This window comes from Lottia gigantea (genome assembly GCF_000327385.1).
Source record: "Lottia gigantea unplaced genomic scaffold LOTGIsca_174, whole genome shotgun sequence".
NCBI lineage: Eukaryota > Metazoa > Mollusca > Gastropoda > Lottiidae > Lottia > Lottia gigantea.
In genome coordinates, this window is record NW_008708206.1 from 92,984 (window position 1) to 117,437 (window position 24,454).

Consider the following 24,454-nt stretch of genomic DNA (forward strand, 5'->3'; position numbering starts at 1 on the left):
AAAATGTTCTAAATGTCATATTATGATAAGTTAATTCAGTTCTGGAAAACATATTATTATTACAGTTGCATCTGAGTTGAATCATATTATGATAACCTCAAAGAACCAAATCCTCTAATTTCACTTCTAGCACACATTGTCTTCATTTTGAAGAATTTTCTACAAAGATAAAATTGCACTTCCATGATTGTGGAACTGTTTCATTCTGCAATCTATTGGGATGATAGGCAGCTAAAAAAAATTGTGCATGCCATTTTGAACTGGAATTACATTGTGATTAAGGGGTTTAGAAAATTATTCAAAATTTGCGAGCTAGTTTTTTTTCCAATTGCCTCAAGTTTTCCAGCCCCCGATAAATTGCCGAACGCAAAAAGACGGGTTTTAATCGTTTCCCAAACCGTAACTGTTCGGCAATATGCCCAGTGGAAACACACAAAAACTAGCTTAAAACTACCTTAAAGCCGGTTTTTTCTCTCAGTGGAAACGCTTTAACTAATAACATTGGTATCTCTGAATCTATAAAGGCAAATATCCAGACCCAAATTCAAAAAGGTTCATCTGTCTTCAACAACATTCATAAGCTTTGATGACCAAGTTGAAGATGACTTCTTTTTGCAAAGACATGTATTACAGAAACTGGCTGAACATATTGTTTCGAAAGGAATCTCCATTTTTGCCTATTCATATGTGGTCACTAATAACGTTTTGAAACTTGTGGATATGAATCTCTTAAAGTACATTTTAATTTAATATTACTATGGAAATTTTTAAAAAGTCATCTATCCTAGTTGCACGCAATCAATTTATATAAAATACAAAAAAACTGACATTCAAATCTATAAATATTAAAATGCCAAATTATATTTTTCTCCCTGGTACATATAAAGAAGTCAGATGCCAACATTCATGTATCATAAATAAAACCTTGAATAAGACGTAAAAATGTCAATCAATATAATATGCATTTATTCCACCAATTTCTTATACCACATGGAATACAAATTAGTTTTTTTGGGTAAAAATTATCAGAAATTAAGAAATTGTTATTCAGAAATTTAAATAAAATTAAAAGCTGTTCTCACTGCACCTGCATATTACATGCATAATTCAAATTTTAAAAAAAAAACATCGCGATTGTGCACACTACTTTAAGCTGATATCTTTATATAATGAAGTAACGGTAAAATATGGTGAGCACATTTTTATTGTCTGAAATATAACTATAATGTGAAATGCATACAAAATTAAAATGCAATGCTGTGGAAATGTGACTTAATTTAAAGGGACAGGTTTGCCTTTTTTCTTTTTTTTTTTATCAATCGTACCTTAGTCTCAGAAACAGGAACTTTTTTGCTAAGCTATTCAGTAATAGTGATCACAGCTCACCATCGCAATTTCAGACTTCAAATCCATGTGTATCTAGAATTATCCTCGTTTGAAAGTTAAAATAACGACTTGTCATTTCTAGAGACTCTGCCATATTATATAGAAAAGACATCTATAAAAATAGAAAGTGAAATTCCAAATATGTTTGAACATTTCTAGTACTTCTGAAGACTATTTACATATATCTAATAACCAAATCAAACTCCAAAAATGGCAAATCTGTCCCTTAAACAATATTAGCCAAGGTGGGTTAACAATTAGAATGCATGCTTATTAACTTAAATTAGGATTCAATCCCAGCATAGGTCGAGATATACCTTCAAATTTTGAAACCAAGATGACCTCTGTCAGTGATACATAATGAAGAGGCTTAAATGAAAAAACTGTCTGAGCCAATGTGTGACAGTCCCAGTGACAGTTGGTAATTCAAAAAGCGTAGGCTTATATCCCTTTTGAGGCAAATTTTCCCTCATTGCACAATGCATGTCCATTGCATCTTTATTTAACCCAACTACGACAGAAAAAGTAGTTTCACTTCATAAGCCATTTCAAAACTTGACTCAAATCTAATTGTCAACAGATCTCCTTTTTCTGCTTACATGTGTTAAAGATACAAAAACCTCATCAGGATAGCTGAAAAATGTGTTCCTCAAGACCAAAAGACCAGTAGGGGCCTACATCCAATTGAAAATATGGGAGAATGTTATATAATGTCTTCACTCAAAACACAAATGATATCAGTAAAAATTTTGGAAAATGTATGAGTAACTATTGTTAAAGATAACACAATAGATAAAAACATAGAGAAATGATAAAATAATAAACTTTTTAAAGATAAAGATTGTATTTAGAACAATCAAGAAATTCTTACATGAACCTACCACCTGTTTCCATTCACACTTTCATCTTAGTTCTTATCTTAGTTTTTCATGTATAAGTGGGAATTCCTGCAATTGCTAGTATTTTTGTCTTTGATTTAAAAAGGGGTGCTTCTTTAATCTTTTCATGAAATTTCAGCAGATGCTTCAATCAAAAAATATTGATTTAAACATGTTAGAAAGTCTGGAAAAAGCTCATTTTTTGAAAAAAACATAACCTAGTGATCAAAATGTCCCTAAAATACACTCAAAATTTATCTTTGGGCCTTTCTGAGAAATGATCCCTTGCTTCTGTGTGGAATAAATTTGCAATGACTAAAAGCAATAATCAAACATGACTTTCTAATTGGACATAATGTTGACATAATGTTAACATTTTGATCACTTGGATATGTTTTTTTCAAAAATTAATTTTTTTTACGGATTTTGGAACAGTTTTTAAGAACATGAATATAACGTCACTATATAACTGAACATGATTTACATAGGAAAATCATCAGATCACAAATGGCAAGTTCAAAAACCAGCAGAAATATAACACACGAAAGAAAACATCTTCAACTACATGTACATTTTGCATCTACATCATTCAAGTTTATTTCTGTTCGAAACACCTGATGGTACTTCTCGTTTGAGGAGTCCACTACTACTAATTTTATTGCTCCCAATTTTGGCATGCTTTGGACTAGAAATTTTCAGTTACTAGAATTTTTTTTTGTTTGGTACAGACTTTTATTTCTTGCAATGTCTCGTATTTGATTCAAACCCTGTTTTTTGAATTCCTAATACATATTTTAGCTCTGTCAAAAATTAAAATAATATCTCAGAACATTTCAAGTATTTATCTCGGCCTTGTCTAGTACAGTTTATCATAAATCATGATAGCTAGCCGAGTTCTGGTGCCAAGATCTATAAAACTATGAAGTTATCAACATTAACTGCAATGTTATATCTTGTGCAATGGCTGACTTGTTTCTCCCATACACATGTCAAAAAAGTTATCATAAGACAATAAATTGACTGACTCAATCAGTATTAATAGGTTTTACGTGGCACCGTAGAATCAGAGTGTCTGATACTAGCCTAGTGAATAAATGGTAAGGGGAAAGGATTCAGCTGTAAATTACAGATAAAAAATGAGAGCCAGTACCATTAGCCATCTTCCCTGTATCAAAGTTTCTAGATTGACTTTAATCAGAAAATTTTGTGATAAATTAAAAGGATTTTAAAGAAGTTTTCTAATTTTGTTATGTCTATCGGGGACACTGATAGCATCATTTTGCACCAGATGTTTGATTGAAAATTGGAATCACGCAAATTGATGCTTTCAGTGTCCACGATACACATAAAAAATTAGAAAACCTCTTTCAAATCCCTTTAATTTAGCATGAATTGATATCAGGTTGGAGAACATGCACTCACTGTGCTCACACTTTTGTCAGTGAAAGCATAGAAGTCCATCATAAGATCGATCTACTATCGCTAGATTATCATATATATGGGACTGGATGTCCAAATCTTATACAATCTGTAACTTCATTACATTAAATTGTTTGGTAATTTTACTATGCCTTCAGTTTTTGGTTGTCTTATGAGCCTACTATGTACCAGATTATCCAAGTCTGAAAAAGGCCGAGGGGGTTTTGTTGCCAAAATTATTTTGCATTTCATTTTTGCAAGTAGAAAAATAAGAATTGGGGATTTACAGACGGTATGAATTAATCACTTGAAAACAACTTTTAGTAAAAATCATTAATAAGATATAATAAAAAGGTTTAGCTTGTCCTTGTTTAAACTTTAACCTATATCAATTTGAATTTTAAATCCATTATGAATGGTACCATAATGGAACTATGGTTGGAACTGTGTATGAAAATTATCCTGAAACGGCGAAGATGTTGGGATAAGAAGATTTCCGTCTTCAGACACTCATTTTTCACTGGCAATAAATCATCAGAGCTGTTTAAAAACTCTTGTCATGAATATTAGTTTAAGAGCTGCTAGCCAATTCCTGGAGAAATTCTGCAGTAAAACTAGCACCGAAGTGCTGGATCAATATTTATCTTAACGAGTATCATTTATCATTAATGTTAATTAATAATCTGTCAAAAACCTTTTAAAACTGACCTCCAATAAGGAGAAATATTTGTTTAAAAGAACAATCCTTCAGGAAATGACATGAAAATTTTTTAATGGAGAAATGTAGAAGGAACACACCATGCAGTGTATAATGAGTGAAATTTTGACAAACCAGCAGGGGTACCTAGCCTATATTGTTTCTGTCCAAGAACCAAAAGTCAAAGTCTGAAAGCTGACAAAATCAATGAGGTAGACATGAAATGAGTCAAATAGTTTTTCTAGATCATTCAAGATTGAAAAAAATGACAAAGACCAGTGTCTTTGTTAATATTTCCCTCTGATGCTAATTTGGAACAGTAGCCAGTTGAATTCAGTTGGTTCATATCCTCTTCAAGCAAAGATAAAGTCATGCCACGGCCAGTGCTTTCAAGAGGCATCGTATGCTTTCAACACTTTATAACCTACCAACCAAATGACAATCTCTACTTTAACGAACAGCAGAAGGCTAAAGCGAGAGATTCTTGTCGTAAACACTTTGAGTAATTTTGTCATTAATAATGCTTCCATAAATAATGCATTATTAATTTTTAAAAAGCACTGAGAATATAAATATCATCTATGTATATCATATTATGAATTTATTATTCACGCTACGAAAGATCAAAGAGATCTTGGGATATGGATAGTATCTTCTGCTATATTCCACCATTTTATCTGTGACCAATTGCTTTACTATTTCAAGAGCCTTAGTTTGGAGTTGATGACTAAATGTGATTCCATTAAAAACTGAATTATTAAAGACTAAATTTTTACTGCTGATTAATTGACTAAAGCTCACCTCAAGCTACCGACACTTTGCAACATTTAGCAATTCAACTAAAACTAGAAGCGTATTTTATTCATCCCAATCAGAATTGATTAGGCCCGATACGAATTTGTTTCACAGCCTAATCAAATCAGATTATGCTAATCGACGTGTTTGTTTTAATTCTAATTCAAATCGATTAGCCTAAACGACCAACCCTACTTGGGAGGTGGTTTGATGGATTTGGTTTTGATGTTAACGCTTGAGTTCAATGGCTAAAACGGACGCACAAACTCTTTTTCTGATCGCATCAAACCACCTCCAAAGTAGAGTTGGTCGATTAGGCTAATCGATTTTCTAATCCGTTTCAACTCTCAAATATGATTTGATTAGGACATAATCATTAATTAGATAATCAAATCCAAATAGATTGGAACTGTTTGAAGATGTCACTGATCGCAATATATGCTGTATAAGGACTTCTCGATTAGTGACGTCATCAAACACTTAGATTTAGAAGTATTAATGAAATCAAAGAATACTGAATGAAATTTGAAAGGTGTCCATGATGCTATAAGTGTCCCCTATACACATAAAAATTTTACATTCTCTTTAAATTGGACAGATTTTCATACAAAAAACATTTTAAAATTAGAAAATACCACAATTCCAGAGGGGGGATTCTATGATGGTTATCAAGCCAAGTTCATCCAGTAAAATCATTGTTTCAGTCTATAGAACAAGTCAGAAATTAATCTGACAAAGTGCTGAAATTTAGTTTTATATTAATTCATATAAGATAATGTAAAAATAAGTTTTAAAATAATTTAGAGAGGGTTTCATGGTTCAAGGTCATTGAGTAAACGATTTTCAAAAAATGCCAGGAATTGAATGAAATGTGGTATATGAGATGATATGGACAATTTGAGCATTAAGTATATTTTAAATAAGCATATTTTAAATATGCTTACACGCAAAATAAAAAAACCAAGCACTAATGATCCAAACCACAAAACGAAACCCGAAATCCCCCCAAAAAAACATATTGGTAAAACATTGACAGCAGCTAATGAGCTTGCAATTTGAGAAAGTATATCAACTTTTATCCTTTCTACATCAAGAACTGGATACAAAATAGGCCCAATCCAACCTTTAAGGAATTGTAAAGATGTTTTATGTATATTGAGTACAAATGCCCTGTTTACACTTAAGGACGCTATGAAACCAAAATCACCAAATTTTTACACTTTTACAACTTCCAGCGTTCTGAAAACAATTCTATAACAAGAGTGTAAACGATCTAATGTTCTCAGACATATTTTAATGGAACTCTTCACGAAAGAGTTAATTATAGACTTCCTAATAACCCGGATGAGGGCAAATTTGTCTGAGACGAAGAGCACCTCACCTCTGTAGTCTTGAATTGAAATAGTGTTTTTTTTTGTGTATGTACTTTTCTTTACGTTATGTACGTTTCCCTTTTTCAGATTATGTATGTAAATTTCTTTAAGTTATGTACGGTATGAAAATAAATAAAATATCACTTACCTCTCCATTAGGTATTGGATGTATATAACCTCTAGATAAAAATATATTGTATAATGTCTCTATTGCCTGAAATAGAAAATATAGTCTTCTAAATGTTGACTCAAGTCAAAACTACAATTATTATTCTTTCAAAATGGAAAGTTGACATTCAAACGGAATATGGCAACTGGACTAATCCTATTGGACTGGAATGTTTGATTACAATCAAGATATCATCATTCTGATCAAGATATTCTGGAATCACAGGAACCATTGGCGCAGGACGTGAGATTTGATATACTGTATTCATTTTAAATGAAGCCCATGGGGCACTGCACTTTTTCAGATGGGGGGTGTTAATTTTGTTACAGAACTTTTCAATTGCCACAAATCCAGGCTATCTGATACAGACTATATTATAACACATGCACCAAGATAGTGATAGGCATATATGATTTGCATTTTATAATTGATTTCTATAATTGGCTACAAAGTATTTGGTCTCTATCAAGAAAACAATGTAAGTTTCTGGATCTGCATCTGTTTCTTTGATCAGTTTTATGGAGGCATGGGTTTAAAAATAGAGGAGAGGGGGTGTTTATTAGAGGGGCTTCAATTAGGATGAATATAGTAAATATTAGTAATATCTCCATTAGACTGTTGTTGAAAATAATTCTTCATTTTCTGTTTTGAAAATTTGATATGACAAAACTTTGAATTAAATATCTGCTCTAAAGAAATGTGAAATTAAAATTTTATCAACACTTGAAGTACTTAAGAAATTACTTATCTAGATTTATCTCCCTTTACAAATAAAATGCCGTGATGTAGAACTGTAAAGTATATGTAATGTGTTGGAAGGTTAGAAGGTTGCTATAATTAACACCTAGTTTATCTGTATTATAAAATGCTTCATCTATTTTAATAGCAGTAATTATTCACGTCATATACTTATTATATTATCATAGCATAAACAACAACAAACGTTCAAGTCTATAGTCTAGGCCTACATGTACATTAATTTGTATTTAAAGCTTATACAGATCAAAGCTAGCTTTTGTGTGTTTCAACTGGGCAAATTGCCGAACCGAAAACCTCTCTTTTTGGGGGGCCAACTGAAAGCTAGCTTAAACCTGGCTTTCACTAAACCAGAGGAAACGCAAAAAGTCAGCTTTATCTCGTTCGGCAATAGGGGGCGTACTGGTCTTTCAAGTCTTGCATTTCTTACTGGTCCAAACAGTAGTCTTGTACATCATGAGTTGTCAATAATATGAAACTGATCGAGGCTAAAGTCTTTTGGGAAACAGTCAAAAGCAGTTGTAAAGCAACATGTTCGGCAATAAAGCTGACTCTGAGCAAGCATAGAGCTAGCTTTACCTTACATTTCTCAGTAGAAACGCGGGTTACTAAGTCAGTCTGCCCCTATCTGTACCCCCAGTTTTGGGAGGCTGGTACAGCCACTGGTGGAAGCCTATTGTTCTTTGCAATGGAGAAAAATTCTCCCCCTCCCACCAAAAAAAAATCATTCAGTGACACAATTTGGTATAGAAACAAAGTGATCCTAAGACTTATATTCTATCCCTCCAGTTATGTTACTGAACCCTAAAATAATTAATGTGGTGCCAGAAGACTTTCTTACTGATGTTTAAAAGGACAATAAGTTTGCCCCCATCTGATATTACTTCCAAGAACAGAATTAGCAGATGGAATGGAAATGTCAGGAAAACAAGTGGCGTTAGCCTGCATGCTCTGCCATTATCCTTAAGAGACAAGATGATATTTGTCTGTGATTCTGGAAAGGTTATGGTTGTGAATCTGTCTGGATGACAAAATTTCTTTCAATTCCCAAAAAGGTTAGCCATCCAAAATAGACAATTAATTCATTCAAATGAAATAAAATTGTTCAAAATTAATGACAGATTTTTTTCTTGGAATGAAACTGAAGGTTAATGGAGTTCACCTTATAAATTATCCTGAAATTTGAATTGATAAGGGGCCTGAATTTTCGAGATATTTTGTTTTAAACAATTGTTCTTTCAGAATACCTGAAATTTCTCAATGCCTGGGTTTGTCATAGCTATTGCTGTTTATTTGGTATATTTAACACAAAGTTATGAAATGTTGTTCGCAACAGGTTTATGAAATATGACACAGAAAATCAACAGAAATTATAATGGTTTTCATATGACTCAATAATACGAAAAACTAAAAAAATTATGTAATTATGTAACTGACAAGGACAGCGTGTATGTCATTTAACCAATTAAAAACCAGGATTCGATTTCATTTATCTAAACATTTCAATTAACCAACATTAACAAAAATACGTTAATTGAGGTATAAAAAGAACATGTTTATTGGAACAGTTGTCCAAGAGTAAATGATCTCCAGGCATCCGATTACCAGGAATATTTACACAGGAATCAAAAATTTCAATTTAATTAGCTGCAAGAATTTGCCACCTAAATTGTGCTTGTTTTTTTTTACGATGAGAAGTAAATTGCTTGTTCATGTCTTAAAGAGATTTATGGAGTAGTAGTGATTTTTTTTATTGACATTCGTAGCAAAGGTTAGTGCATGTTCGAAGATCCTACCTCCCACTGTTAGAACCTCAAATAGAAAATGTTGATTACACCATCTGCCAAGACTCGCTGTCAATCATTCTAACTAGCTATGCAGAAAAAGGTGAAAAGCGATGAAGAACTGGGCGTCTCTGAGTGCCTTATCAATTTTCTGTGTAAGTAATTGAATGTGAAGTATTTTGAAAACAGTTGTTTTCTCCATCAGTAGCCCTATCTTTTATCATCTGTCATTCAACAGTCTATCTGTTCTAGTACTTTATATATAATCTGCAGTGAAGCCAAGAAAACATGGTTTAAAACTACAGTAGGTCGCCAATATATTTCTTGATAATATATTCTTAGTAAAAGTAGATAAACAAAAACTCAATTTATAGTTTTTAAGTAAAATTTGGATTAGGATAATCTTTATGATGAAGTTTATATTTCAATTTTTTAATCTAATCATTTCAAAAATAATTATGTTAAAAATTGATTCTGGATGAGAAAATTTTAACCCCAAAAAACTGGCAAAATCAAAAATATGCATTCATGGCTATATAATCAAAGACCTTTAAATCATGGCTTTTCCACAGGGGAAAAGTTTGTCACTTGAATTTGGTTATTAATAATGTTCTAGGTTATATGGATCAACTCACTTCAGCATATTTTATTAAAAAAAATGGACAGCTGAACATTTTGAGTTCAAGTCAGACATAGCTGGTAAAATGTCTGTAAAAATTGAAATTACAAGTGAATTAAGCATCTCTAGAATAAGTCAGACACAGTTCTATTTAAGTCAGACATGGATGGTAATGTATTAAAGAATTGAAATAATAACTGAATTAATAAGTATCATTCTAAATATAATATTGATTTGATTGCACTGTTATATGTTAATAAGTCAGACATGGATGGTAATTTATATCGTCAGAATTGAAATAATAACTGAATTGAATAAGCAAATAGGTAAAATTCTAAACCAAATCTTGATCATATTTAAACAAGTATTAAGTATATCTCTCAGGTCAAATTTAGACTGTTTTGAAATCTACAAGTAAATTGACATAACTTGTAATGACACAACACTTAGTTGACAATATCCAGTCTTACGCCTTTTTCTTTGACCCCCTCACGCTTGTCACAACTTAAGATAGCAGCAACGAGTTGTTTGATCTGTCGTTCTTTAGTGTTCTCCTCTACATACAGACTGAGGTCACGTTTGTCAACACTACAGGTTAACCCTAAAAAACATACCACAAAAACTAGAGAAGGGAATATAAAGAAGCATCTTCACAATGTCAAGCTATTATGAACTCTGTCTTATACCTTGACTGTTATAGGCACAGAATTGTGAGTAAAAGATATTTTATTGGATTGTACATTAGCGAATACAAGCAATCAGAGCCCTTAAAAAAGAGACTGTAAATAATACAGCTTAATGTTTACAGGCTTTCTGATTGGCTGTATCTGCTATTGACGATACAATCAAATCACCGCATTTACAAACTTCAGTGATACAAGAAAGGTGGCTATTGTAGTCAAGGTATAAGAACGAAGTTTGTAATATCTTGACATTGTGAAGATTGGAATACAAAGAAGATGCCTGTTACACTAGATGATTGTAGTCAGAGTGGCCTTGAGTAAATTTGAAATTCATCCATCAATGGAAACAGGATGAAAAATGTTTGTGGTTGTTTACTTTAGTTGACAAATAAACAAAAAATGTTAAAAGAATGAGAACAGGTCTGCAAGAAAGACAAGAAAAACAAACAACTTGTGAACACACTAACAACAATGTCAGTCAATAACCTTTTTCTTTTCCAACCTTAAAAAACTTTTTCAAAATCTTGTCCCTGCTTAAATTATTTAGCTTATTTATGAGCTTTCTGTAGAAACTGTATGGTATCTGTATATCAGAAACTCAAGCCTTTGTATATCAGAAACTCAAGGTAAAGTTACTCTAGAAACTCAGGCAGAAACTCAAGCCTCTGTTCATCAGAAACTCAAGGTAAAGTTACTCTAGAAACTCAGGCTTCTGTATATCAGAAACTCAAGCCTCTGTTCATCAGAAACTCAAGGTAAAGTTACTCTAGAAACTCAAGCCTCTGTATATCAGAAACTCATGCCTCTGTATATCAGAAACTCATGCCTCTGTATATCAGAAAGTCAAGCCTCTGTATATCAGAAATGCGGGCCTCTGTATATCAGAAACTCATGTCTCTGTATATCAGAAACTCAAGCCTCTGTATATCAGAAACTCATGCCTCTGTATATCAGAAACTGAAGCCTCTGTATATCAGCAACTCAAGGTAAATTTACTCTAGAAACTCAGGCTTCTGTATATGATAAAATCATTCCTCTGTATATCAGAAACTCATGTCTCTGTATATCAGAAACTCATATCTCTGTATATCAGAAACTCATGTCTCTGTATATCAGAAACTCAAGTCCTCCAAGAAAAAATAATATCACTGTTGGATTCATACATTACAAAAGTATTTATTTAAGGGTTGAGGTATCTAACTGAACTAAATGTTTTTCTTTGTTTTTGTGTTCCTGTATAGTACAAAGAACTACCTTGTTCTTGAGCTGACACTTTTATCAGCAAAACAGGTGGTTTACAAAAAGTGTAATTGTAAAAGTTTAATTGTAAAAGTAAGGTTAAGGCCATTCCTATGTATTTTGAAAAGAAATGGAACTTCTAATTAGATTCCTATCTGAGAACTTGCAGGCGTTAAAATTCAAAATTTTCAAACAATTCAATGAACATCCATGCAGTGTGGGGCATAAATTCTTTCTCATTCACCATACTACTACATATGTTTATTTTTATCCACATTACCTGACTTATTTCCTTTCAGCAGAAAATGCTCTTCTCTTTGATAATGAATGAGCATTTGAAATGTTTAGTCTACTTTCTAGTATCCCTTTTAGGATCTTATCATCCATTGCATTACCCCCTTCCCCCTATAAATCCTTACTATTTTTTGATTTTCTCTTAGGTTTTCCCTTCAATCTTGCTCATGTTGGAGAATATAGCCTGACTGAATAGCTCCACAATTATAACTGTCCAAAACTAGAGTACAAGCGCGTCATTACTCCCCAAAAATATCAAAAGTACCCCCAGGTTGAAAACCCCTGTATTAAAGGGGAACAGTCTGCATTTTCGGGGATTGATTTGGGTCTTTATTGTAGTTTAATAGTCTTAAGAAGTACTAAAACGCATGAAAATCGCATAATCCCTTCAAATATACCTCAAATTTCACTGTCTATTTCTATATGTGTCTTTTCTATATATGGCAGACATAGTCTTGGTAAAATATGGATACACATGGATTTGAAGGCTCAAATTTCGACGTTGACTTGTGAACACTATTACTGATTATATAAGCGGATAAAATTCCTGTTTCTGAAACTAAGGTATGATTGGTTGAACAGATAGTGAAGGTGGTCCTTTACGTTAATGCATGTTATATGTTGTGCTTCTTTCATATAATGTAAATTGCGATAACTGCACAACTGTAACCCTGTATGAAAATTTCAGAAGTTTAACTACAAGTAACAGAATGAAAATGTCAACATTTTTACCAACATTTTAAAGTCATTTTAAAAAAAAAAACTGGTTACTATAGAGAATGGTGTAATTATTTGATATTGTCACAGTGGGTATAGAGTCATTACAAATATCCTAAATACGACAAAACTTTCCGCAAACGAAAAGGTCAAAAGTGGTTAAAAATAATCCAAATTGACAATGTAATAAATAAACAATAATACAATGGTGAAAAACACAGATTTTAAAAGTCAGAGTAGTAATTTAATCGGCCATTTAAAATACCAAAACTAATTAGAGGCACATTCCCAGCGAAGGAGGGCGGAAATAGGTCCCCAGATGTCATTAAACTGATGATAAATACAATATAAATAACATCAATGTTAAATACTCTGTCAGTTATCCAGTCAAATCGTTCAAATTGTTATCTAAATTACACCATAGATAGAATTTGTTGAAGAAAAGGTCAACACTCTGGATCAAATAATGACGTGTTCAAGACCCTGCTTTACACAATATATTCAATAACATCCACTAAGAGACAGTTGTAAAGTGTTTCTTGGATATAATATTTGGCTTTATTTGCATCATTGAAATGTCCATGTTTTCTGTAATAATAGGAATACTTAATCATATATGACGTTAATATTGCTGAAGCTGCTTTTATAATATCTTATAAGCGATAGCTATGATGTCATAAATTGCTTAGTTTTGGTAAAATTGCAAAAAAAAATGGAATACGTGCAAATTGCAAATCTGAGTCCCTGATACACATAAATAGTTTCGAAAACCTCTTTACCATCCCTTTAAAAAAATGCTAAATTTGTATTCTGAGTCACCAGGGACAAATCTATAAGTTCCAAAGAAAGCCTAAGCTATCTGAAACAGGATTTTCTCTTAGTGAAATTTTGCTCCTTTGAACAGTCTTTTTTATCATCAAGTTTCGAATTAGCCAAGAGTGGGCCACATGCAATTGTTATGATGAATTCTGTGAAAATGTCCATTCACATATGAGAAGTTTTAAATCCAACTAATACTCAATGTCTGGTCTTGGAATGATTGATGATCATATTATTAGACAAGATCAGAGCAGACGGTCATGATCCAGATGAAATATCTAAAAATAAATTTACCTCAATCCTCCACCTACATGAAGGCATTTTTTTTATTTAACTGTCTTAACCTTGAACAATATATGATCATAATATATACATTTTACTTATGAAGTTAGTTGGGAGCAGACACTCAGTATCAAAATACATTCCCAAACATGCATTCCCTCTCAATATCCCATCACCCCGCCCCCACCCTTACACCTTATTTTCAACACCCCCTCACACTTTATTTTCAAGAAATTTTCTTATTCGACCACTTCAAATTCATAACTAGTGACAGAGATAATCACAAATGGTGTCTCTAATACTTTTATCTGGTTGAAAATTTTTAGTTTTCAATAGTGATTTGATGAATTTTGCCTTTTATTTCAAAATGGAGGAATTAACAATAGGAAAAAAGTTGAATGTGAGAGAGCAGTATAAAATCCTGTACGTGCTCTAATGATTTGATTAGGAAAATGTCTTTTCTTCACAATTGGAATAGAGGTGAAACATTTAAGAAAGCAGACATTCATAGTTTTTAGGGAAAACCAAAAGCCTAAAATTACAAAACTGAGTTTGAAAGTGAAACTGCATGGCCAATGTGAGCCCATAAACACTCCATTCCCCTCCCTCTCGACTCTCTAATCCTACAAATATTGTTAGCTATAAGTTTAAGGTAATTAACATGTAAAACCTTTAAAGGGAATTCAATACAAATTCAATTTGCTGTTTTTCTCCTTTCAATTCTGATGGAATCCATGCTTGGCAAACAGATCACTCTCTAGCTTGACAATTATTGATTGCAATGTCTTTTATGTTCTTTTTTCTTATTTACTCTTCGCAGTAGTTCTTAGTTTGAAGATTGCAGAAGACATTAACCACGGTCATTGATAAATGAAAATTAGTAAAAAAAAAAAATATTCAATTCCACAGAAGAAAGATAAAGACCTCGTTTATTTTTCCTTCCTTCCTGGTCAGTTTTAAATTCCATTTTAAGTTAAAGGGATAACATATTTTATATACCAGTACAATTTGGATATTCTTTAAACATTTGAATATTGAGTGTATATGAAAAAAAAATGTTGTATTCCCTGATTTACAATTGCTTAAAGTTTAAAGAATTTGATGTTACTTGGCACTGAGCTCCTCTTAGGTTGCTTCGGTTTATCAACCCTAGGGCTATAAAGCGTTCCATTCCATTTGTACCCATTTACATTACAGTTGATGGTAGTGTGAATGAAAACCGTTCTAACAAGTCAAAATAACACAAATTTATCAAGTCCATGCCGAGAACCATTCAAGACCAACTTTTCATGGTGGGTCAGAATTGGAACTGTTCTCAAAACATTTGCCTGTTAATATTACACAAAATTTGTTTGTTTCGTTTTGAGAATAGTACCAAGAATGTATAATTTTACAATCTGAGATGTCATTGTAAAAATTGTGTCAGATTATAAACTGGAAGTGAAGAAAGTCCTCCTTTAAATTGAAAGGTAACAGGTAAGTTAAATATTTGCAAGCAGTACATGTTAAATATCAATTACATCATCAAATATATTTACTTCTGTATACTGGTAGTTTTTATTAACAGTGAAAAGGCATTTTGTTCCCAAGAGAAAGGGATAATTTGTTAATCTCAGATACAATATGTGGGAGAAACCAACATTAATCCGTCTGAGCCAACATGACACTTAAAAAATGTCAGGTGTCTACAAGGTCACAACCAAAACACTGCATGATGGGATACATGGCATGTATCGACCTTGTCAAATATAGCAGACGTGTGCTGCGTTTAACACTAGATTTTAAAATGTGATCACAGCACATATTTCCTTCCCATATAGAGTAAACCTACAACTCACCAAATTTGACGTGTAAACAGCCAACAATCCACGCCTGAAAAAGAAACATGAAAAATCACGTTAAAGTAGCAAACAAAATGGCGGGATTATTTGCCAACGATTCGGGCAGCGTGTTTGTCAACTACCTGTTAGATTAACAGTATATAACATAAAATGGAAATCAGGTAGATTGAAAATGGATAAAATATCAAGTTTTTGTCAACTACATTGTCACATAATGCTTGTTTACACTGAACCCAAACATGTTGACAAATGAAATAATGTTATAAAAATCTATATGTAATAACAGATTAGAGGTTAAATTCTTTTCTGTCATGTTGACAGATTTATTGACAGGAGTTGAAAAATAGCACGTAATTCTGATTGAACATGTTAAAATATTTACTGTTTGAAATCACACCGGAAGTATAAGATTGAATTTGGGTACAGAGTACAGGAGTACGGAGGACTGAAGAGAAAATTACATACATACTTGCTTCTGAGATAAATAGATTTCTTTTTGCATTAAATATTTTTTAAATTATTGATAATGTTAAACAAAAATTTTTAAAAATCTGATTTGAAAAAGTTATTGATTAAAATAATTACTATTTATGAAGCAACAAAACATTACTTATGCAAAAATATGGATCTGACAGAAATAGATATGCTGAGACAAAGGACAAATTAGATGCTATAAGAAGTTATTTATCCAATTGAAACCAGTTAGTAATCAAAACATTACTATTTATGAAGCAACTAAGAAGTATTAGAAAGAATATAAGCTTATTTGGTAAGCGTTAGTTATGCAAAGATACAGATCTGAGAGAAATAGATATGCTGAGATAAAGGACAAATTAGATGCTATAAGAAGTTATTTATCCAATTGAAACCAGTTAGTAATCAAAACATTACTATTTATGAAGCAACTAAGAAGCATTAGAAACATTATATTAGTTATGCAAAGATACAGATCTGAGGGAAATAGAATGCTGAGACAAAGGACAAATTAGATGAACAGTTAGTGATGCAGAAGTAAAGGTGTCTGAGGGACAAATGCACAATTTTGGGCGGATGATTTAGAAATAGAAATGTATGAAAGTAGCATAATCCCTTCAAAAATACCTCAAACTAGGAATTTCTTTTCCTTTTTCTGTAGATGTCTTTTTATATGGATGTGTCTCAAGAAAAGATGACTCGTCTTTTTATTTTAAAGCACAGGTAATTCTGGACACACATGGATTTGAAGGCCCTAATTTAGACATGAGCTGTTCGCACTAATACTGGTTGGCTTAGCTAAAAATTCCTGTTTCTGAGACTAATGGCGCAACTGTCCTTTCGTTAAAAATTCCTGTTTCTGAGACTAATGGCGCAACTGTCCCTTCAATTAATATTGTTAAATAGATGTCTGAGAGGTGTCAATATAAATATATTTTGTGGGAGACTCTAACTTCTCCGAAATTTAATCTATATTGATATAATAAAATAACTAAGAGTGTCTGAGAGATGTCAATATAAGAATAATTCTGGGAGATTTCAACTTTAATCTGGTAAGTAAAAGTATCTGACAGAGGTTAAATATATATTGTATATGAAGGACACTTTAACTGTAATCTATACTGATGTAATTAAATAATCAAAAGTGTCTGAGAGATGTCAATATAAGAATATAATTTTGGGAGATTTCAACTTTAATTTGGTAAGTAAAAGAGGTGCCCAACAATAATAACATGGTAAGTATAAGTTTCTAAGATAGGTCAACATATATATTTTTTGTGGGAAACTTCAACTTTAATCTATATTGTTATAATTAAATATGTAGAAGTATCTGAGAGGTGTCAATACAAAAGGAAGCCGTAACTTTACAATAGATATATACTGAGTAGATATTTCCTTAACAAGTGTTGACACATGTCAAAATCGAACGAATTTCAGTCTAAATTTAACCATTTGCTGGTCCTAAATGCAGGGTTTAAGTATCACTATTATAATCAACTAAAACATAATTACATTATTAAATGTTATTGTGATTTTTAATTGTCATGAAAAAATATATGTGTCATTTGTATATTATGAATACTGTAATGGCCTAGTTTCAAATGTATTGTGTATGGAGAACTAATAGATATCGACCATTCAGCTGTGATTACATGAGTGTGCATACACTAACAGACCATATCGAATACAATCAAAATCCATAACAAATCCAAAAGTCTGTCCGGAAACTGGAACTCAACACCTTTGTAAGAGAAATGGATGGCTAAGTTAGCCATTTTTCATGTTTGCAGACGGCTATAGATCAATCCCCTTTGATGTTGTTACTGTGAGGGACTTTCCCCTTCTTCTCTGTTTCCTAATCCAACAGCATGCGGTTTCCCTTTTAAATTGAATAGCCTTATTTTTTTAATTCATTAGAGGGATCTTTAGAATGCACTGCTTCTGTTTATTGTCCTTTCCAAATAACTAGATGCTTTTTTCCCATGTCAGCCCCTCCTACCTGCATCACTGACAAGGGAAAACTCAATCTATGCCAGGATAGGAGTCTTGGCATGTATATTGTGAAAATCAATATATGTTATTGTACCACCCAGGAATAATAGAACTAGAAATAGCATCATCAATAGAAATCATTCTATTTCTGATCTACAAATACATTACATATATCATATACTGTGATGCTTGTTGAAAATAGCATTGAATGTTTGCAAGATGGTTGTCTTATCAGAGCTGTTGTTATTCTGTTGTATTTGTAATATTTTGTATGGAATTATTAATCTCAAATACAGTGATATGACTAGGAGTTGAAAGATGATGCTGGGCCACTCTAGGAAACTGGCTGTGGAATTAGAATTGGTCTTAAAATAGACCTTATTCAAGGGTCGGCCATATTGAATCCAGAATGAGGCTCATACAATAAAAAGGTACGTTGGGTCACTGCATAAACTCTCCACCTTGACTTCTTTTTCGACCCTTCTACAATTCCAATAATTCAAAACTTCATTCATATGATGTGTAATTTGCGTTATGAACCTCGCTTTCAGTATCTCAAAAAACGAGGCGTGAATAAGGTCTATAGGATTTGATGCCATGACACCTAATAATCACCTAGCAGATGACAAACCCAACTTCCTACCAAGTATAAGTTACTTGTTGTATGGTTTATTAGAGCAAAAAAACTAAAATTTCATTCTAAAAGTGTTAGTAAGCTTATTTTAATATGTTTTTCCACGGCACCAGTAATGAAAACTATAATCCATTGTCCATTTATCCAAGTAGGTTCGTATGACGCAGTGAATTTCAACCAATCAAATTAACACTTTTCAAGCGCATGTGTTTAACTCATATAAAATTCAAGAGTTTTGTCTTTATTCATATTTTTACAAAACAAGCTGTATATAGAAGTGTTTTAATTGGCTGGAGGAATATGACTGTAAGGCTTGTAGACATGTTGACAAACGATAGAAATAGTGTCTATAGCCAGTTGCGTATTTAGGCGGTAATTTTTGGCCTTGACCCGCACCCCTTGGACCATAAAAAATGGAAAAATTATTCTACTTTCACCCCCGAAATCATGTTAAGTGTATTGTTTGACTTGGGTTCCCCCCTCCCCCACAATAACTGGTTCCCTCTACAAGGAGCCGCCAGGGCGCTCGGATGGCCTCCCCCTCAATGAAATTATTGCTACGCCACTGTCTTTAGGTCTCTGTATCGTGTCTGCTTATGTTTATGAAATAAAAGTGATCATACCTGGATTTTCGTTCAATTAATATTGCTATCAAGGCTGCTGTCAAGGTGGGAAGATAGCCAACAGTGAAATAACAAGTTCTACCAAAAACCTTCCTGTGCAAGAAATCAAAATAAATAGAATAGTCAGAATAGGAAACAGGAAAAGGAACATATAATATAATCAAAGATTTGCTGAGAGCTTTTTTCAGAATTTTGGCATTACAGAATCCTTCCTGTTAATGATGATCAACATTTTTTTTTTTTTCATGTGGTCCAGTATATGAAAATAAATTTGGAAATTTTAGACTGAATTTGTAAGGAAATTGCATTATACATGTATATCCAGAATTAGAAGGGATATACTTGTCTTAATATATGCTTTTTCTGTATTACTTTTAAAATTCAAATCTGGCATCTGGTTCAACTGAAATTCAGTGTATTGTGGAAGTTTGGATGGAACTGTCATCACTTTCAGGTCCATGTGCAGATATCTGCGACAATGTTAACTAAAAGTGACTACTGTCTAAAATTTCACAGTATATTTTGCTAAATTACAGGAGAACCCTGTACCAGATTTTAATTCTGAAAAGTGATCTGCACAGCTGAAATTGTGCTCTCTCAGATGGTAAAAAAAGTATTCAGCCAAGCATATCTTTTTAATTTTCTTTTCAAAAAAGCAAATTCTTCTGCACCTGGCCAAAAAGGAGTTAAAAGACCATGATGAGTTATATCCAAAGGATCTGGATGTGGTCAGCCAATATTCTGATCAGAACCTCCACCACTTCTTGATGATGTGTGTGGAGAACCTCTATGTCCAAACATACAACAAAGTATAGTGCAGGATACATTGATGATTCTAGTCCAACAAAGATATTAGTACACATTGAAAAGTTTTAAAATATGAAACTGGAGTCTTGACTTTGAGGCAAAAGCATTGTGAAGCACATGTATTTGTGCATATCCAGATTCAAATCATAAATTGGAAAAGTTCACTTTATTCATAGGTAGTGTAAGTATTAATACAAGGAATAATCCTGGCTCGTATAGTTTTAAATATACACAGTAATTACTATTTATTCTACCTTAAAGCACAATAGACTGTTCTTGATTATGTTTTGATTTGCTCAAATATGCACAAGTATTTGTGCTCATTAATAAATTATACTTTTAGTAAAATATTTACTTATAAAAGTAGACTCTCTATATGCATTTATGTTTCAAATCCTCCTAGAATATGTACTAATATTTTCTCTGATGAAATTTTAATTGGATATGTGCTTATTGATGCATGTTAGTCATAGAGCTGCTACCACACACATTAGATAAAATACAACATTCAAAAATACATACATGTACATTTTGAAAACAGCATGTTCTGAATTGAATCTTAATTGAAAATATGCAAATTTAACTAAAATAACTAACATGAAACAAAAGTAAAATTATGGTTTTTGTAGACTTTATTTAAAAGATTTTGATTTCCTAGATACAAAGGCAAGTCAATATATACACCCACTGGAAGGTTTTTTATTCTCAAATAACAAGTGGCAGAACAGCATCCATTTCCAATATTCAACCTTTAGTCATATACTGCTTTCAAAACTTAAATGTGGGCGTATAAAAATGTGTGGTATTCCATTAAAACAAAATATCATAAATTTCCTATTAAGTAATTTTTTAACATATTTTCAAAAGAATTATGACAAATATTAAAACCATCCCAAAACTATCACCTAAAAATGTGTTGAAAATAGCCAAAAAAGGACCATATTTTTCAAGATTCAATCCATAACATACAGTTTTTATACTGTGATATATACTGATACCTGTTCTTATTTTCTATTATTATAGATAAAAGACATACAGGTATTCCACAAAGCAGGGCATTATGATAAAAATAAAACCCTGCTAATTTTCTGAAATGAATAGTATTGTCTTTAATCTTAAAGCAAGTGTTCAAGAAAATGCTTGCGAAAACATTTTTAAGCCCTTGAAGTGACAATGTAACTGGCAGATTTTTATTTTGAAAAGTGTTACAGATATTCAATATTTCTGCTAATCCGGGACAGTTCAAGACTAAAACACAATCAGTCCAGTTAGGGTAGTACATATTATTAATATAATCAGTTTTTATTAAATAAGGATTAAATAAAAAAATTTACGTGTAGCGGGGATCTGATTTTAATTTTCAATCAGATATCAGTGGATCCTGCAATTCCACTAAAACTAAATTTTTGATGTCATCAAACACTAAAGTTTAGTGAAATTGGAATTGTGCAAATTGATGCTATAAGTGTCTTGCTACACATAACCTCTTTACAATTCCTTTCAGTTCAGTGTTAGATGGTGATGAGAACATAGTCTCATAAAAGCATTGGCCAAGGTCACGTCAAGTAAAGATTTATGATAAAACAAGCTGCAAGTTAAAATCATTAGATATGTTAACTATGGATTTACTGTTTAATCTATCCAAAACAATAATAGACTGATCGTGTTTCTGTTTTGAACAGTATCTCGACTATAGCTAGAATTGAGCTATATCAGTCAATATTTAGACAGATTTATCCCTTAACAGCATCAATATCACACTATCCAGAAAAGGAAGTAGAAAACATTATGTCTATGATATGACTAACAACATGCCACCAAAATCTATAGAACATTACAATGTGTCTAATTCATAAATTCAGATATATGTTATTTATTTTATTGATACCTTGATCAATACTTCAAGCATTAGGTACAATTCTATTGATTTCATCTTATATTTCAATATTTTCTTTAGAAATGCCTAGTTTAGAAAGAATACTTCTTTAAAAGCTAATCAATATATCTTGTTTTTCAGTCAGGTAATGTTTTGTTATATTATTTTATCATTGCAACATGTTCATTTATCAGCCTATAAGCTTTATAAATCATTGGCAAGATATGTTATTTTGAATAGCACATTGAAATATAGGAATTTAGTTTATGGCTTATACTTGGAAAGTAAAAAGAAGAAAATTTGTTTAGGTAATTTATTGCATCAATATAAAACTGATTGTACTAAAATGACTGAAAATCTGATTAATGTATTTTAAACGAGCTTGACAAATCTGATCCTAACAGACATGATATACAGATGGGATAACGGCACATTTAGGGCCAGACATAAAATGACATTTTTTTAGGGAAGTTTCTCGGAATATCTGGAAATGTCTTGATGGACTTATTAAAGGTTCAGTTTCGTATAAACATAGAGACAACAGTTTATGCAAAATTTGGCTTTGGTAAAAATTCTCAAAAACTAGCGATCCAGAATTGTGCAGGAGCAGGTGTCTGGCCCTAATCGTGCTTATATCACATCCGAGGAACACAGTAGAACCAGGTTAAATTTTAATATGATAGTTCAATTGCCTTTAAATGGATATGATTGTCCTTTAAAAAGTTTCTTTTTGCCCTTAGGAAGTTTTATAATTAATTTTAATCACAGAAAAAATACCATTCAAACATACGTCAGGTTTCTGAAATTTTTAATATATTTTTATGTTATTAAAATCAAAATGCTGATAACTACGGGTAATTTGATATTATAAGACTTATTTCAAGAAATCTTTACATTCCAAAGTTTAAAACATTTTGAAGCAAATCATTGGTATTTGAGGGTTATATTACTTTTATCGCCCCACCCCCATCCTCTTCAAAAAAAAAAAAAATTTGGGTCCTTAAATCTAATCCATTGCTCATTCGAATTCATCGATATGGTAACAAGGCGAAATCTACATAGATAAACCAAAAGTAATAATTTTGAAAATTTGAAATTCTTCAAAAATGTACCCACCTCCAGAAACAAAAGGAAGCTACAAATAAACCACCATTGGCAGCCAGAAATAAACTAGATCTCAGTGTCTCTGGTAGAAATTTCTTTAAATAATAATCTTTCCCTCTCTTTTTAACCAGGGCAGCAACCTGCAAAATGAAAGATTTTCTTCAAAAAGTAAAGAATCATAAATTACTGGCTTTACATTATCAAGGAACAGAAAAGACCAGAGTAGGTGTTCTCAAATTTTGGTGTTAACATGAGGAGAGCCAATGTATGTGACAAATCAAATATGCATGTGGGGGTCTCCCCTAGAAAACTGGTTTGTTCCTCAAATTGTACCACCACTTCCTTTCTAATCGTTTTAAAAATACAATTTTTATACTTTTTAGCCTCAAAATTCTATCTTTAGAGCAATGCTTCTGAGAGTCGTCTGGTCTCAATAAGAACTATTGAAAGAGCGACAGAGCATACATACTGACTGGATGTTTCAGAGCTTTATATATGATAACTATATTTATTGCCATTTATTTATTTTAAGTCGAAGACTTTGTAGATAATTCTGGACACACATGGATTTGAAGGCTCAAATATCAACGGTGAGCTGTGAACACTATTACTGATTGGTTTAGGTAAAAAAAATTCACGTTTCTGAGACTCAAGTATGATTGGTCAATGAGAATGGCGTAACTGTCCCTTTAAACTTAGCGAGCAATTGACAGTGACCAATTCTTACTACTTGCAAATATGCACTGTCCAAAATAATAATTTAACCTACTGAAATAACCTGGCTGGTGACGGTGTCCTATTCATTGACATCGTAATGGACAATAACAAAAGTTTGTTTACAGTTTTACACCATGAAATTGCAAAAAATTGAACTTTCTTTGAAGATGGCAGCGACACTTACCAAATATAGAGAGCCATACATTTTCAAAGCTTCGCGAAAAACAGTCTTGCCGACATTGAGAGCTGCAGTTGTGCAATAAGGGTCCCATGTATGCCCTAATTCATAACAAGTATAATCCAAAGTTTTCATTTTACTGAAGACAGCCATTTTGGAAAAAATCGGAAGTGGAAGTAGAAAGCTATTTTTGACCAATCAATAGGCAAGTTGATAATAAGCCCGAACCAGAAATATTGTAAACAATAACAAAACCACGTGTCTCAGTCACATGTCATACTTTCTCTTAACGAGCAAG

The 24,454-nt window shown here is 32.2% G+C and overlaps 2 protein-coding genes across 2 annotated transcripts; both read right to left on the reverse strand.

Moving 5' to 3' along the window:
* Window positions 1-1,396: 1,396 nt before the first annotated feature.
* Window positions 1,397-11,907, reverse strand: LOTGIDRAFT_173836 (hypothetical protein; the record flags this gene model as incomplete). Its single annotated transcript, XM_009051912.1, has 5 exons — window positions 1,397-1,498; window positions 4,809-4,940; window positions 6,697-6,762; window positions 10,347-10,477; window positions 11,814-11,907. 5 exons carry the CDS (start codon window positions 11,905-11,907, stop codon window positions 1,397-1,399), a joined length of 525 nt encoding a protein of 174 aa, XP_009050160.1.
* Window positions 11,908-19,422: 7,515 nt separating this feature from the next.
* On the reverse strand, window positions 19,423-24,291 carry LOTGIDRAFT_142073 (hypothetical protein; the record flags this gene model as incomplete). The annotated part of the gene is made up of 3 exons (XM_009051913.1): window positions 19,423-19,567; window positions 23,274-23,401; window positions 24,163-24,291. 3 exons carry the CDS (start codon window positions 24,289-24,291, stop codon window positions 19,423-19,425), a joined length of 402 nt encoding a protein of 133 aa, XP_009050161.1.
* Window positions 24,292-24,454: the final 163 nt, after the last annotated feature.